Source organism: Dermacentor silvarum, chromosome 7 (assembly GCF_013339745.2).
Source record: "Dermacentor silvarum isolate Dsil-2018 chromosome 7, BIME_Dsil_1.4, whole genome shotgun sequence".
NCBI lineage: Eukaryota > Metazoa > Arthropoda > Arachnida > Ixodida > Ixodidae > Dermacentor > Dermacentor silvarum.
Window position 1 is genome coordinate 68,557,284 of NC_051160.1, and position 16,878 is coordinate 68,574,161.

The 16,878-nt window shown below is 42.3% G+C and overlaps 1 protein-coding gene across 1 annotated transcript; it reads right to left on the bottom strand.

Moving 5' to 3' along the window:
- Positions 1–250: 250 nt before the first annotated feature.
- On the bottom strand, positions 251–15,936 carry LOC119458939 (uncharacterized). The gene is made up of 4 exons (XM_037720795.2): positions 15,907–15,936; positions 13,861–13,955; positions 1,770–2,104; positions 251–638 (listed from the first exon to the last, which is right to left on the bottom strand). Exons 2-4 carry the CDS (start codon positions 13,940–13,942, stop codon positions 384–386), a joined length of 672 nt encoding a protein of 223 aa, XP_037576723.2. The 5' UTR covers positions 13,943–13,955; positions 15,907–15,936; the 3' UTR covers positions 251–383.
- Between the last annotated feature and the right edge of the window lie 942 nt (positions 15,937–16,878).

The window sequence follows — 16,878 nt, forward strand, 5'->3', positions numbered from 1 at the left end:
CATCTCCCAATTTATATTAAAACTTTCTTCTTGGAAAAAATTATAAATCACAATTATAGTGCCACAACCGCCAAGAAATGTTTCTACCGCAAACAAACGTTGCCGTCTGGCGAAAGAGATTCGCGGTAAAGACCAACGTTGTGGTTCTGTTTTCGCTGATCCGGCATGGTAAAAACATATTTCCTTGAATACACAGGCAATCAAGAAAACTTAGCTGTAAATAAACAGGCACTAGGTCACGTCTCCTATATATCTAAAGGCTCATTATTAGCAATCGAAACGTGCACAGTACGTGACCTTGTATTGTATAAGTGACATTTTGTAGTAGCTTCTTCAAATGCTTCGAGCATCTATAGGGACGCCAGCTAACCGTAAACATTCGCTCAGATGCCCAAAGATAACTTCCAGATGATCTCCTTAAGTACGGTGCGGAGCCTCCATGTCACCATGTCGAGCCAGAATTCCTTGGGTAGCTGAGGAAACAGTTTGCTCGCACTTCCCACAACGCTTGCCACTGTGTCGCCAGCTCCTCGCAGATACACGGAAACAGCATGCACAGAAACTGGAGTTGGTCCACTGTGGTGGTCCAGCTTTACTTGATTTTTAACGGACGGTTCAACAGTACTTGTGTCTACCAACTGAAAGTTCATCAAACGAACAATAAGGCGCCTATACAGCGCAAACATTCTGCGGACCTGTTTGCAGTGTATGTAACCTAAAGCCGCGTAATCAATTTGCTTCGGTTTCTTCCTTAGATAAACCCTAAATGATAAACTAGATATTCCCGGCCGTTGCACTTGAAGTGTACAATACTATATCGATTGCTAGGAGTGAAAGAGCATTTTGAGAATTCGAAACAAAATATATAACTTACCTATTTCATCTCTTCTTCGTGTTTGAGTCGAAGATTGACTATGTTGAAGATGTGCATTTTATTGTAATGCATTGAAGAATGTGTTGAAACGTTTGTTACATATAAATGTCACGTATCTTCACGTAATTTCTTGCTCGGTCGAAAACGAATAAATGTAGCTTGTTTTCAGAATACTTTTAAATGTGTTGTCTCTTTACAATAGTTTACAATGTACAATAGTCAAATTTTCTAATGCCGTCCGTGTCTACTACATTCATTCACATGGTATAAAGATCTGGCAAATCTTATACCTATATACGTATATATAGTTGTATAACCAAGTTATAGATCTATAAGCCGCTGAGGTGCTTCGCTACGTTTAGCATAGCTGAAGATTTTACCGCCTTCTAACAGAATCACGTGCAAAAAGGGGCATACGGGCGGACCTAACGAATTGTAGCAGCCATTGCATATCAATAGCTTTGCCGATGTTAGAGTGAGTAACAACTACTGTCTGACTATAAAGCATAAAAGACCGTGCCCGGTTTGGCATCACTCTATGTAATAGATAAAAATGCAAAATTATGGCAACATAGAACAGTTTCGTAGGACACTTTATTGTTGTCCCCATCTTACGTGAGAACGAAGCTAAGCGAAAGTGAAGTAACTACAAAGTTTGCTCTATATTCGATCGTATTGCCGCAGGGATTCATACGTCAGGATTAAACATGGAACGTGTCGTTGAAGTGGACCTGACATAACACAATAGCTTTTAACTCAAAATATGAGGCTGCACATACTGTTTAATTGAAACATTATCTAGGGCGCTTGAAAGCGTTCAAACCCTGCTAGCAAGGGCTGTCATATCACCCGTCTTTCCTAAAGTGCTAAGCAGGCAACGCACTGAAAATGTTACCTTGAAAGTGACCGTAACCCTTGCACTTGCATAGGTCCTAATAGATCCTTGCTGCCCACCACATGTCTTCCAAGGCATGAAAGCTTCCATAAGGCGATCATCGGTGGCAAGATCTACTTGAACAAGCCTGGTGCCGTTGCGGCAGTGGCTGAATACAGGGCCGTATGGTCTCAAGTTGTCCAAGCCTTTGTACACAATGGTCCCTAGGAAAACGCCAGGTATGACTTCTTCCGGTTTTCGGTCAGGCTGTGAGTACTCTGGTGGCAGCTCGTTGACGACCGCATTAACCTTTTCGTAGAGGTCGATGCCAGAAAAATCACAGTAGTCGGCATCTTCTGCAGAACATGAATATGGGTGAACATTTTCCTCGTTATATTTTGAACACGTCAGAGAACCAAAATATTTGTAAACCATATTCATATGCAACTTTAAACGACCAGCAGTTGACGCATTATTTTATTCCAATGAGAGTCGTTTCAGTTCTTGAGCGGATATATTCCAGTGGATAAATGAGAAATAAATATAATTTACGTCTTAACTGATGCCGTGAATATAATTGGCACTTACCCGCATAGCTAAAACTATGCCGGTCAGTTAGATCTCTTTTGCGATCCTAGTCTCATTCCAAAACACAGTGTAAAGATATCTTGTATACCTGAATGTACGCTAATACGTCCCAGAAGTTATTTCCTATAATCTCGGGCAGCCTTACAATCTAGGATGCTGTTCTGCCGTAACCGCTAGACGCTTAAGCCTTAGCTCGCGCCTACAATGCAGCCACAAACCTGCAGCCTATATTGCGCAATCATGTTCTCGTGGCGCTATATCACACCTGATTAGGTTTTTGTGTTATTTGGCTGCTTTAAGAAAGAGTACGTTTATTATAAACTCTTTCGTGCAAGAATAAATAATATTTCTGAAATATTGAAATATATTTGTTTAACAGTTTTATCTTTGAAGGAACATTCTTGAAAACTATTACACAAGGAAAGAGCTCCAAATTTTTCTGGTAGTTTCTGGCGTGGACGTGGCTTTGTTCTGAACGAAAAGAAATGTATGCATAGCGCATAATATAGTAAAAAAAAAAACTTGGCAACGCATTTGTTGGCAAAAGGGGCAACGCATTTTATTTGAGTAGGTGTTAATTGAATGACGTTTTTTGTTCACACGCATTCAAGAACAATAAAATTGAGTTGAATGCTTTACCGTTTGATCAATTTAACGTTTTAATTGCCCACTTGGGGACCTAGAACTCTCCTAGTGCCTAGTCCTCACGATTATTTTCTTGCGATTGACTTTTAATACCCTTTCTTGCACTTTCACAGCTTTTGGCAGAGGCCTGAAAGCCTGCCTGTCGTATCTTCTCATGGTCCACCCTACTCAGAAAATCATCGCAAAACATACCTGATGTGACACCAAGAGTCTCAAAAGCTTTCTTTCTAGCATCATTATCCGCACTGTAGTAATAATTACATCATAAACCGTGCATTTTACTATGGATGCTCAAGAAAAACGTGATTTTTGACACCTACATGAAATAAGTTATTCGCGCGAGAATTACGATCATTATCACAACTTTAAGGTGTGATAATGAATGACAACTACTGGAGCTGGATAATGTGAAAATATTGCAGTATAAATTTATTCCAATCCCCTGGCGTCAAACATACGTAACCGGTAGCGCGAGCATGGGGCGGGTATCCGTAGCTTGCTTTGAACAGCCCAATCAAAGGCTTTCCCTCAATTTTAGGATCACTTCTGTTGGCTTTGAATGCCACTAGCATTGTCAACCTTTACAAGTTTTTCTCATCTGATTGGATGACAAAAGCAGAGGAGTACGCTGAAGTGTAGCAGGGCAGTGAAAATAGATAACCGAATGAGGAGGGTGGTGCGGTAGTCTGCGATTGCTCCACGTCCCGTTCATTAGTTTATGATGGCTTGTCAAAAATCGTGGCAGCTTGGAAGGTATGGTTAAAATTACAGCTAAAACGGATCTTCAGCGAAAAAGAGTGGGCAGAGCGACATCGTAGACGTGACGAAAGGTTATACTGCTGGAGAAGGTTATACTGCTACCTAAAAATTTTGTTATACGCAGACAAATTCATTCTCACCGGCAACTGCAAGTAGCTAGTGCAAGAGCGATCGGTGAACAGTCAGCTTTTATTATTTTCGATACGACGCAGTCTCTGGCTATCCAGCAAAATCTCAGTTTTGTTCTGCCTAATAATGAATTTTTAGTGCGCACACGTAACATTGACATTGTAAACTTTTGCGGTTTTGTGTCGGGAGCAAGACAGACAAGTGAAGTGGGTGCCGCCTGAAAGAACTTTAGCAATAGCTATTGGAAAAACAGGCGTCGAATCATGAATATTTTTTTACAGCGAAGCTGTTTATAGCTAGCGTTCTGTGCATTTTTGTGTCCGTCAACTTATTTGCATGAGCAAAAATTCAGCTCCGGCATTTGATGCAAAATCGCTTCATTCTGTGCAAGACCTAATGTCTCATCACTTGTATATGCATTGTCAGTAGAATAAATAGCCACCATTTTCGACATCAGTAGACTCTCAGGTAGGTAATAAGGGTTGCTCAAAGATTTGCTGTTTTGCGACCCACGTCGGCCATATGTACGCTCGCACCGCCGTCTCTTTGCCGTCATTCCAAGCGCTTGCATGCGTGCCTAGTTTCCTTCAGCTCTTCCGTCGTGGCAGTCTCGTCCCGCGTGTCTACTTTCGGTCCGGTCGTGCATGTCTAGTTTCCTCCGGCTCCCCGTGGTGGCGTTAGTCTTCCACCCGAATGTATGCCGCCGATCAAGACCGCCGATCAAAATAATAGTGTGTGCGCCTTTGCCTGACTTCGGGATGACCGCCGTCGCTGCCCAAGAGATAAAATTTCGTCGTACATTTCATCTATGTTCTGTGTCACCTCTATGTTGTGTGCTAAACTGCTTCGCTGGTAATCAAAATTCACAGCAGTGGAATAGTGCGTGATTTTTTTGTTCAACCTAATCATGTATTATCTGTCTGTACATATTGTGGCGACACACTCTGTGCATATATCCGCGCAGCCTCCGCCTTGTTATCTTGCGGCTCAGCGTAACACGCCTACAGGCTGGACTGCGTTACCGATAAAACACAGTGCCACCGCTGCGTCACCCGAGGTATGCATCACCGACGGTGGCTACAAAAAACAGGCTGCCTGGCTGGGAAGAGTTGCCTTTTCCTTCCGCTACCGAGACAGGCGTAGCGTCTGTTTGCTCACCCGCTGACATTGCTAATCGAATAAACACTTAAGTTTTAATGTTAGGGATTCGTCCTTCAGAAGACGCAACATCCCACAATATCATATGGGGAGGTTTCCTAGCTATCGTGTCATCGCATGGCCGACAGGGAAAGTTGGGGTGGCCTGATTAAGTTTTAACGAATCGTAAAATAGAAACAGAATGAAATGACTTTACGGTATAGCGCCCATGAAAACGGTAAAAGAACTACAGACATTATATTTCTAAATTATTGCGCCAGCAAAAACGTATATACATTTTAAATCAAGAATAACAAAGCTAACGCCACAGAATGTAGCCCAAATTAGCGCGAGCGAGGAAGTTGGCTCACGGCGAAACGACGTGTTTGGCGCCATTTTTAAATACATTTTGATGCGCATCTGAGGAAGCCACATGGAGCAAACATTTGCAATGGGCGGTGGCACATATTAATGTTAAAGGGGCCCTGAACCAACCCTAGGGCTTGGTGAAATGACTTAGTCCGCGGATAGCATACGCTGTTGCTGACATCTCAGACAAGTTTTGCGGTCGTACGCGGTACTTGGAGCTCGCAAGCGGAGCGTCAAGTCACCTTTATCTCAAACGATCTCTTTTCTAATAGAAGCCTACTGCCTCACTCTCTTCTGGACGCTTTATTTCGTAATAAAGCGCACGCCTCACGCGGCTGCTATTGGGCGCTGCGGTCGGCTACGCAACGTAGATACCGTGGCCGCCGTGGGGTGCCGCCACGAGTCCAATGGCTAAGCGCGCGGCTACTCTACGCGACTCGCTGAAAACAACCGCGTTTGGCATACGTTCAGCGGGTCGTAGGCATCAAAATTGGAAGTGGTGGCGTCTACGCTAACATTCCAAATGAAATTTGAACTGCGCGCCACAGTGACATTTCGAAGGCGGAGCGTTCAGCGCACGCTCCATTCCGCCGTAGCTAGAGTCACAGAACACCCATACAAATTTAGAGAAGGGAAACTGTACCTTCCACAGTGCAACGAAAAGAAGCGTAGCGGTGGCTTTGTGAACTAAAGTATGCGACCGAGAGATGGCGCTATCAGAATCGAAACTAATATCATCATCATTATTTAGTGAGCAATATGGCCGCTACGGTAGCGGTTCGTAGCGCTGATCGCGCTGCTCGCTCGCTGCTTTGGGGCATTTTGTTACCGCTTTCGGGGAGGTATTCGTGTGTAGTGTACTCTAACATGACTACAGATATCTTCATTATGTCGCCAGGTGACCGAGAGGCCTCAACTGGCAATAAAACACTTCAAACAAGTAAGCTCACATTGTTTATTGTGAATGGTGAATGAAGCAGTACATGATCACAATTTTCGTACAGCTCAGGTGGACTTAATGTTGTCCGTCACTGAGTTTACAACATACAGAAACACAGATAACCATCTATTTATTGGGACCCAAAGCTGAAATCGAGCGAAGTTTTCTCATCGTGTTCGGCGTGCCGTAAAGCAGGGAGAACGAAGGTTCAGACAGTGATGTTTATGCCGAGCTCTGCGTTCGACGATTTCAGCTAGATTAAAGAAAGGAACACAAAAAATTGCTCGGCAAAAATGTACTGTCAGCAAGATAAGCTCGAGCTGCAATGTCTCATTGCTCTCATAACACATTGGCGAGAGGCACGAAGTGTAGGAGGGGGGCGTATGCTAAATTTTACATCATATTTTCTCTTCTTGATATTTTTCTGCTGCACATTTAGTGTTCCGGTGCGGCAGCAAAGGCTTTGACACAAGTGGAGTACTTGTAAGGAAACCAAGGAACGTTATGGAGACAGCAGTGCTTACAAGGACTTCTGGAAATATTGTGTGAATGAACAAGGACACTAAATCAACATATAAGCAAGCCCAATTAATGCTCACAGATCCTTGGAAAATGGAATTAGTGGTTTCATGTTGAAAAAGAATCTCGGTATATGTATTCAAACACAGCAAAGAGGTTGCAAGGACTTCAGTTGAGTACCAGGTGACCAAGGGAAGCCTCAGCTTGGAGCCAGCGTTTCACCAAGCAAACATATTTGTGAGGGTCGAGACGAAGACAAGTTCCCACGCTGCGGTTTCCCTTGCTCGTTCACTGTTCATTAGCTGAATGTTAAGCTGAACTTATTCTGTGAGTATATTTCAAAATATTTTTGGGAGCACACTGTGCGCAGGTTTTGTCATCTGCTGTTTGAAGAGAAAGAAAATTTGCTTTTAGTGATTTCTCAAGTTTGTGAAGTGTGAAATAGGCTGGCCGGTTGTGTGAGCTTGCCTTTTCTAGCTATCTCTTATGGTGCAGTACTAGCCTAGTTATTGATTTCATGCAAACTGTATGTGAGCCACTTGTAGTAAACAAATGTAAAATCATGCGCATTTCCAGATCTAATTCTAATCCTAGTACTTGCCATGCTAACGTTCCCTTAGATTTTGTCATGACATATAAATAACTTAAATTGGACCAATAATATAGAGTACGTCATTAGCAGTGCTTATCACATGCTCGGGTACTTATGGCGTAACTTTTCCAAAGCACCGTCTACTTTAGAACTACAGCTTTGCAAGACTAATTCGCTGGAAACTTGAATATGCATCTGCAATACGGGATCCCAGTCGCGTTAATCTTATTACTTCACTTGAACTAGTACAAAATAACTATACTCGTTTCCTTATTTCTAATTATAACTGTACCGCGAGTATAACTTCAATGTAAACTGGCCTAGCACTCATTCCACTAGCTAATCACCGTTAAGTCGGCCATCTTTTGCTATTTCATAAAATTTTCTATCACACCACACTTCATGACGACTTCATACTGCGGCCTCAGTGCATTTCAAACTGTGTCGATCATCGCAGTAAGGTAGGAATTGATTCATGTAACACGAAGTCTCTTTCATGCCCCTTACATCTCAGAAATGGAACCACCAAGTATCGTAGCCATCACAGATAACAAACTTTTTTGCAAAACATTAGCTAACATTGTATAATCAGGAGAATCATTATGTTACAAGAACTCACTGCACTTGTTTGTTTTACTCTACTACTTTGTAACCACTCTGCTCTTTAATGCCTGTGGCCCTGAGGGTACATTAAGCAAAAAATAAAATGAGTTTGAGTCAACATGAAGTGTCATTTCCTTAAAATTGCATTAAGCGCTTTTGATCATTTTAAAATTCTTTGCATTTTCATGTAACAAATTATCGTTGTGAGGGAGCATGTGATACTTCGTGGTACTAATGCCCGTCAAATTGATTTGCAAAGCGCAGATGACAGAGTTTGTGCATTAGCAAGTAGGAGCTTGCTACATTGTTTCTGTTCTGGTCGTCATGGCTATAATGACTGCAAAAGAAACAAGTTGGGACTCAACATATTACTTCTCCGATTGTCATAAAGCGCCCTTAAAAGCAACTAAGCTTGTATGTCAAATTTCTCATTCCCGCTCAGTATGATACAGAACTGTAGACTGCTGTTTTCCTAATAGGGCTCACACCTCTCTATCTGGTAAACCTCCAAACATTTCATAGTGAGGCACGTAGTTCAAGAGGACCTGTTGTCATTGTGGTGACAGTTGAGCATCTTGTGGCTTAGCGTGGGCAGCTTGCAGACCAATAATCTCTCTTTTGTCCGTCTTCCTGAAAAGAGAAATGACAAAGCCATGACACACATGCAAGCAAAAAATGGTGAAACAAAAGTTAGTCCCATAAATGAAGAAAAATCACGGTTCTAGTGGAAGTGTTCAGAAACATACCCTGTGAGGATTCTGGCCCTTGATATTATTTCCAGTGGAGACACGTTCACGGTTGACTTCTATGTCCAGAGACAATAGAGTCCAAAGGGATGAGTCCAAATATGAGCAGCGTCTTGAAGGCTGGAGTCGAAAGAAAAAAGAGCCTCAATTACTATGGTGGAAGTGTGTGTGAGTTTGTGATTCATGTATGACAGAGAACAGTGCACGAAACGCTCCATGACAGAAAAACGCACAAACACACAACACTGTTTTGAGTGTGCATTTCTTTCAGTGGTGTCCTTGTGTGGGCTGTGCTTAATCAAGTCTCGATTAGATTACAATTGTTTCTGCCAGATACTAGTAATAAGCACAGTCATTTTATTATGTATCAAATGCAGTTAATCTAACTATATCACCGGAAGTACACTTGTCACTAATGTGCAGTGAATTTATCGCGGTGTATCATTTATGCAGAAACAGCCAAAACTTCATTATTTATGCTGTACTCATGCTAGCAATTTTAGCAACTTGGCAAAGTAGCAAGAGCCTCGTTTGAATTGCTTTGGAAGGCCAATAACATTATAATTATTACTATTTTCAACTTTTAAGAAATGAAGACAGGAATCAGCTTGATCCGCCTCGCACGCAAAAAATTCAAAGTTCAAAATGCGAAGCACTGCTTTTTTACTCACCGGCGCACAAGCCCAGGGGCTGCAAGGTTAATCCGCTTTCGTGGGTAGTCTTCAAGCAGACTGTGCTCGGTTCCAGCGATGAATTTTCGAGCAACCAGACGCAACGCGGCCAGACGCGGCAGATCACAAACGACGGAAGCCGTGCATGCAGCCCCCAGTGAAACGCCGCAGCTGATAAAGTTCTCCGTCTTTAAACGCGTTCGCTTGGTGGCAGCTATCGAATGTTGGAGGCATAAACTGGCTGAGGTATTATTAATATCTAATTAAAATGAACCTGCGTGATGCTGCTCAAAGTAAACGACCACCCCGTTCGCAAATATAACCGCCGTACAATTTGAATCGATAAACGGCACGGACTGCAATCGATACCAGTGGGCTGCCGCTGATAACATGTCAGTGAGGCCTCAAAACCTTTATTCAAGTAACAAAGCATGGACTTTAATAACAGAAGTCCAATAAAAACAATAGACTGCTTATTTTGTACAAAAATGACACTGTAACTGTGCCTGCCGGTTATTATATGTACATTAATAGCTCAAATATTGAGTCGTGTTGAGCGCCCCTAGCAGAAAAAATACAAACTAAAGTATTCGACCAAATTACAGTAGCTCCACTTGCGCGCTTATGCTGGAACGCGCCTCGGTTGATTTTTCGCCCTCTGTGGCCATTTGGTGAACTCGAGAGTTTCCGGGGCCTGGCTAGAGTGTACTAGACAATGCTCGAGTGGGCCGAACGGCGCTCTGCCGCTGAGGCGCCACGTGTGGAAAAATAGTGCGAGGGCGCTGCAAGCGAACTGGATTGGGGTGGAGACGCGCTCCGCGGCATATTCAACGTACTTTTGCTGCGTGCGCCGAGGCCGATTGCGCATAGTACGCTCTTAAAGTAGCGCTTTATTTCAACTGCAACTTTATGTTTGCACCATTTTGCCAAACATATATATTTGAGGCATAGATTATACAACGCGACGTCTTCAATTTTGCTGTCGTTGTCAAGCGCGTCGTCTGCTAGCGAGCGCGCGTTCGCTACACGGACGCTGGCGGGCGCCCAGTTTTTCCCGCGGAAACTCTGTGCAGTAGATTTTTAATGGTTTAGTTGCTTCGGTGCGCCCATGACTCTTGACGGCCGGTGCCAAATGCAGTTTTAGCCAGGTTTTTACCACTGTCCTCTAAAAGTAACTGGTATCTCCGCACCATGAAGGCTACGTAAGAACATTTTATTATTGATATCGTGTCATTTTACACGCGCTTCTTGTTGTTGAATATTGATCAGGGACAATGATCGAAGAAAGCAATATTAGCGTGAAATAAACCAGTTTTATGAATTGCGTTGCGCGAAGAATGACCAATGTATTTCTAGGTAATTAAATCAAAGGGTACATAGACATATATATATATATATATATATATATATATATATTTATATATATGTAAGGGTAAAAATAAATAATAGTCTAAATGCAATAATTGAAAAAGTGAGAACTCCCGATCGGAATAAGCGAACGTGTTTGCAGTAACAAACACACTTATTAGTGAATACTGGAAATAAAACTCTCATTCGCAGAAATAATAGGCACAGCAGGCAACATGATCTGATATATATATATATATATATATATATATATATGTGTGTGTGTGTGTGTGTGTGTGTGTGTGTGTGTGTGTGTGTGTGTGTGTGTGTGTGTGTGTGTGTGTGTGTGCAAGTGTTATTGATATACTGTACGACGCCGAATAGTCATTTCCGTTGGAATGTAACGCATACCGGCACTATTGAAATCTCGAAAGTGAGTGACTGCATGCAAGTGGAGGACTGTTATTCCGAATGATTGTGCTGCCGGAGAGTCGTGGCTGTTGCGCAGAGGCGCAGTTCCTGAGAGAATTAATGGACGGGTGTTAATAAGTCCTGCTTAACAAGTTCCTCGCTCTCATTCAATATAAACGCCCCGTTTTGGGGCAGCCTGTAAATCTGCCAACTTGAGTCAGACAAGAATTTTCGACAGTCTCACCATGTTTACAACCCATTGAAATTGAGTGCCCCATGTGGTACCACACTTATCTTCTTCAACGAACGCAACATATCTGCACATATCTCTACGTGTATATGAGACATGCCGTTCCTTTAATTGTTTCATTATGGTCGTTATGATAGTGCACCGGGTAACTGAAATCAGCCGTTTATAATATACAAGCTGCTGAGTTGAGCGGTCATACATTTGGGAACAGCATTACATTTATGCATGAAATATAGGATAAGGGTAACATGTTTTTCTCGGAAATCAGACTCGAGAATAAGTTATGTTGTTTACACCCCCAGAAATAACCCGAAGAACGCAGCCACCTGCTTTTTCCTTTTTCTTTTTTTAATATAAGCAAATTCTTCAGTTTTACGTGGCAAAACCAAGATATGATTATGAGGCACCCGGTTTAGTTTTTGCCACCTGGGGTTCTTTAACGCGCACCCAAATAGAAGTACACGAGTCTTTTTTCCATTTCGTTCCCATCGAATTCCGCGACCTTGATTGAACGCACGAGCTCCAGAATTAGAAGCGGAACGCCATATCTACGACATAAGCACTAATTAGGCTACCGCGCAGGCTTTCTTTCTTTTTTTCTTTTTTGAAGTATCGACTGGAAAAAAAAATTACACGTACTGCTTTTCTTTTCAGCGCTCGAGGTCCGACTGCAATAAATGACCCCATACCAATTACTCCGCATTCTGTTACGCGGGAAAGGCAGAAACTTGAATGGAATGTTGCACTGCAGTTTACTCTTTTTTTTCAATCTATACCAATGCTTCCCGTAAATCTAAGTACAAGGCGCCGGATGGGGCAGACATGCTTTACTTGTTTGAAGCGGCAAGTAGGAAGGTTACATATGTTTCTTCGTCTTCATTTCGCAAGACCTACTGGTAGAAAACTATATGCGTAACAATAAACACGAGAGATACATGCTACTTCAAGAACAAGACAGTATTTTTTTCCAGAGGGAACCGTACAATAACCTAGTAGAATGAAAGCAAACACAGCGGCCGCAATGCACGCGCAATCACCGAGCGGCATTAGATAATAATAAAAAATGAATAAAGAAGAAAAAGGAAATAAAGTTATTCTTAAGGCATAAATACATATCATATGCAATTATGAACCGAATTTGATCGGTCTGAACGCAAATACCAGCGCGCGAAGTAGTACGAATGACCCTGCCGAGCAGTATCGCCAGCAGTTTCCAACGGCGCGACCTTGATGCGGCCCAATCCACTTCGACCGCAGCGCCGCCCCAGTATTTTTCCACGTCGGGCGCCTCATTGCAAAACATGCGCCACCCCAGCCGCTCGTCCCACTCGACCATATTCTAGTACACTCTAGCCATAGCCTTCGCACTGCAAGGCATTGAAGAAGGAATGGGAGCACAGTGGATGCCGCGTTTGATTGCCAATAATTCCGCTTCTGCTGAACGCACTGAAGTACTTTTTGCGGCAAAGTGTTTGTGAAATAGCCTATTTTCATTTCAAATCCAATTCTCCACTTCGATAAAAAGTGGTTTAGGACCCTTTAAAAAATGAAAGATAACGTTTTTACTCGATTTCGCTATCCATCCCCCCTTTAAAGCACATATCTTTGCAATTGTTTCTTGTTATTTAAATTTTAAACAACATCGTTTCAGCGATAACTTATAAATCGCATAGTTTGATTTGCTATTTCATGCGCTAAAGGTAAAAAATATGAATTACCAATTATTATAACAATATTTAGTCTCAGCCAGAACCAAACAGCTAAAGGTTTTGTTCTTCTATGACAGTCAGAATCATTATCAACCAATAATTCTATTAATTTGAGCGAAAATAGTACACCAACAAGCGCCAATTGGAGTCATCTATAAATATTGAGCTAACTAAGCGAATAGAGCCACGATCATGGCCTTGTGCATACGCAGTCTTCAGTACTTTCATGATTTACAACTAGACTTAGACCCCTGCTCCACCTGGATCGTTTTTGAGCAAGGTTATCACTAATTCACATGCATGTTGACCCTCTAGCCAATATTGCCTACCTGCCCACCATTCTTCAAACACGTGCCGTGCTTAAAAGAGTTCTCTAAGACGGGACATTTTCCATGATTTCATTCATACACGGTGAGCATAGGACAAAACATTGCTCTTCTATATAGAACGTCCATTGTTATTCATGGACGCTATGGCACTTCACCGTACGTAAGAGCAAGGGCTGTGCAGTTCTAATAGGGCAACAAGCCGTATCAAACAACGTTCGCACGGGAGAGCGTTTTGCGCGCTTGCGCTTCACATCATCCATTTCGACCCACCTCACCGCCAAACTGCGCTGACATGCCATGCGGTTGACGGTTGCGCGTAATCAATAGAGTTCTGGGGGGAGGGGGGGGTACTATCGCAGTACTATTACCTGATAAAGCGCCGGCTGGCGGCACAGCAACGGCGAAGCCAATGCAAACATGAAACAGGAGTGTCGTTGTTCTCATATTCATTGTCTAAAATCATCTGAAACGAACAACCGGAACATACAACGTGCCGATTAAAGCACTGGTTCTAAACTTTACTTGAGAATATAGCCATCTAAGATACCCTTCATTTGGACCACGTATGTACGCCATGTTGCATTCGTTCAGTTCTCTCACAAGACACGATGAAAAATTATGCATACTGCCGGCGTAATGCCCTAGGAAGAATACTATTCTCATTATGTGATATAGAAACACAAATATGCAATAGACAGAGAGAGAAATTGGAAAGAAGCTGGCTGGCAAGTGCCACAGAAAGGTGAAAGATGCCTGTACACTCTTTCGAAAGGCTCAGGTAGAGACAGGAGTTGAAGATAGTGAGGAGGGAAGGGAAGACAAGGACGAAGCAAAGGACAAGATGACGAGGCAAAAGAAGGCAAAAACAAAGAGGGTTTCCTAGAAATGCTGTGCAAATAACCTAAATTGTTTAGAAAGAGAGAAATAATCATTCACATTTTGATTGCACATCACACGTAACATCCCGTGATTTTGATATAAATGGAATTCAGGCGTTATATTTACGTCATTCACACTATCCCAGAAAAAAAGTACGTGCTTCTTAATATGCCTCTAAATGGCAAAAGCGAGTTTTAGTATTGATTTACAAAGCGCTCATTAAGCTATACAGTTGGAATATTCCGTGTACACCACCCTATCATACCTAACATCGAAATATAAAACCGCTCTTGTGGTCCTCCAGAGCCTCGGCAGAAATTGCTACGTCTAAATACCTCTAGGCAGGAATAAAACTATTGTTTACCTCAGTATGGGCTACGAGTACCTAACGTAACATTAATATGCTCTTGCTGTTTGAAAAGAAAGCTATGCGTGGTATTAACAATATTTACTATTTACATCCTACAAAACCGTTATTTCAAGAAAACAGAATGTTTAACGTCCAGGCTCTTTACGTATTATATCGTCTCCTACACCAATTACAATGAGTAGGATAAAAAAACATATGATTCCTAAGAAATATGTAGGCCCTTGTCGAACGACCCAGTACCCTTGTAACACGAGGATCGGAAAAATTTATGATAATGCACTATCGAACAAATTACTGTATGCAAACCCTGACCTACAATGTACCCGCGCAATTAAATCAACTGCAGAAGTTTTGAAATGGAGATACGGAACTATCGCGCATGCTATTGCGCGATATATTTGTCTGATAAATTTCAAATTACTGTTTGTAACTTGTAAATTAATTTGTGTCCATACCCGTGCAGAATGCAATCACCACATGTATATTCATTTCATATATTTTAAGTTTCACGTGCACATGCTTTACAGTTGCTTAACTTTCTTTTATTTATTGTTCTTATTAATGTTCATTTTATTCGGTGTAACAGTATATATTCCCCTGTCGCTAATGTTACCCGAATTCCAATGCACTCGTAATGTGTATACATGTATGTAGATGTATTTATGCCCAGAGAAGTGCATATATACCACGTGTTGCTATAATGAAGCTACTTACGAAAAGCTTACTGTTTGTATTGCCGGTGCGTGCGCTGCTGCTGTTGCCTGGTGGTGGTCCCCTGCTTCAACACTGTACTTTGTGCATGTTGTAAATAAAACTTGACTTGTCTAGCTGTATTCGTTTAGCCTCTAATGAAACCATACACTTAAAGCTTATCGATCAAAGGACTCATGAAATTTCCCCCATTCCACGCAAGCTTACCCCTGGTATAATATAGAGTTTTCAGGTACCAGAAGTACGCATACACTCGAGTGCTTCCAGCCCGCTATAACCACCTCGCTAAAATGTTGCTTCAGTGACAAGCTACAATTTCAAAGGCCGCACAGTTTACTTCAATTGTGGTGTGAATGCATCCTTGGCTGAACATGGATATATAGTAGAGAAAAGTTAGCAGTGCTGATATTCATAACGTTTAAAATCCCACAGATAAAAAAGAGGCCTTGCTCACCGGAGGGCTGTTCTGAAGCTTCAACAAGGCCTCTCGACTTTGTGTGGACTAGGCCACGTCCAGATCAACCCCTTATATATAAACTACTTCATTATTTGTTTAATGCAAGAGTACTTCACATGTGTCAGCAATTCAGTTACAAGGACAATTCAAGCCAAAAAGTTGTCAAAGATCCTTGTTGACTTCATGCAATATATTGTAAACATTCACAACACATCACCGTGACGTTACTCGAAATGTGCGCTTAAGTCACTTATCGCTCTTTCCCCTTTCTTTTGTTTCTTGGCTCATTGTGCAACGCTGTTTTTGCACCCTTCGGCCAGGCAGTTACATTCGTGATATTTTCGTTCTCTCTGCCTGATCGTTCATGCTGCGATTAAAGCCATTATCCTTCTGACGCATTTCGCCATCTTGACATCAACCAGAAAAAAAAAAAGAATACGTCACGACCCCCCACGTGTGCTTCAATAGGCCTCCGTAAATCATTATTGCCTTCGTCCCTGCCTGCTGCTTCATCCAACTGTTTTCTAATGAGAATTTCTGCGCTAGCGGATCTTTAGCTAATGGACGAGCAGACACTCCATATCCACATTTAAAGGGAAGCTCTTGTAGTGAACTTTCTAGGCCACCTCAACGCCATAATTGCTGCTGCAGGCTGCTGCAGTGTTCTGCTGTTGTTTGGCCCGGTACCTGACACACCGAAAGTAAACGAATTACGTATCCGATGATGGGACCAAACGTGTCTCGCAGCGTAGAAAACTGGTTATTCATGAGGGCATACAATTTTCTTCATTGTCCAATAGGCCAGAATCAAAGGCAATCTGCTCTCGTACGCGCAGAAGGCCTTTGAGATGATCGGCGCGTGGGAGACCCCACACGGGAGAACACGTGCACACGCGCTGTAGATTTTATTATTAGCCCAAAGCCGCAGGAATGCAACGGGCGAATAATAGTCAATCTTGACACTGTGTA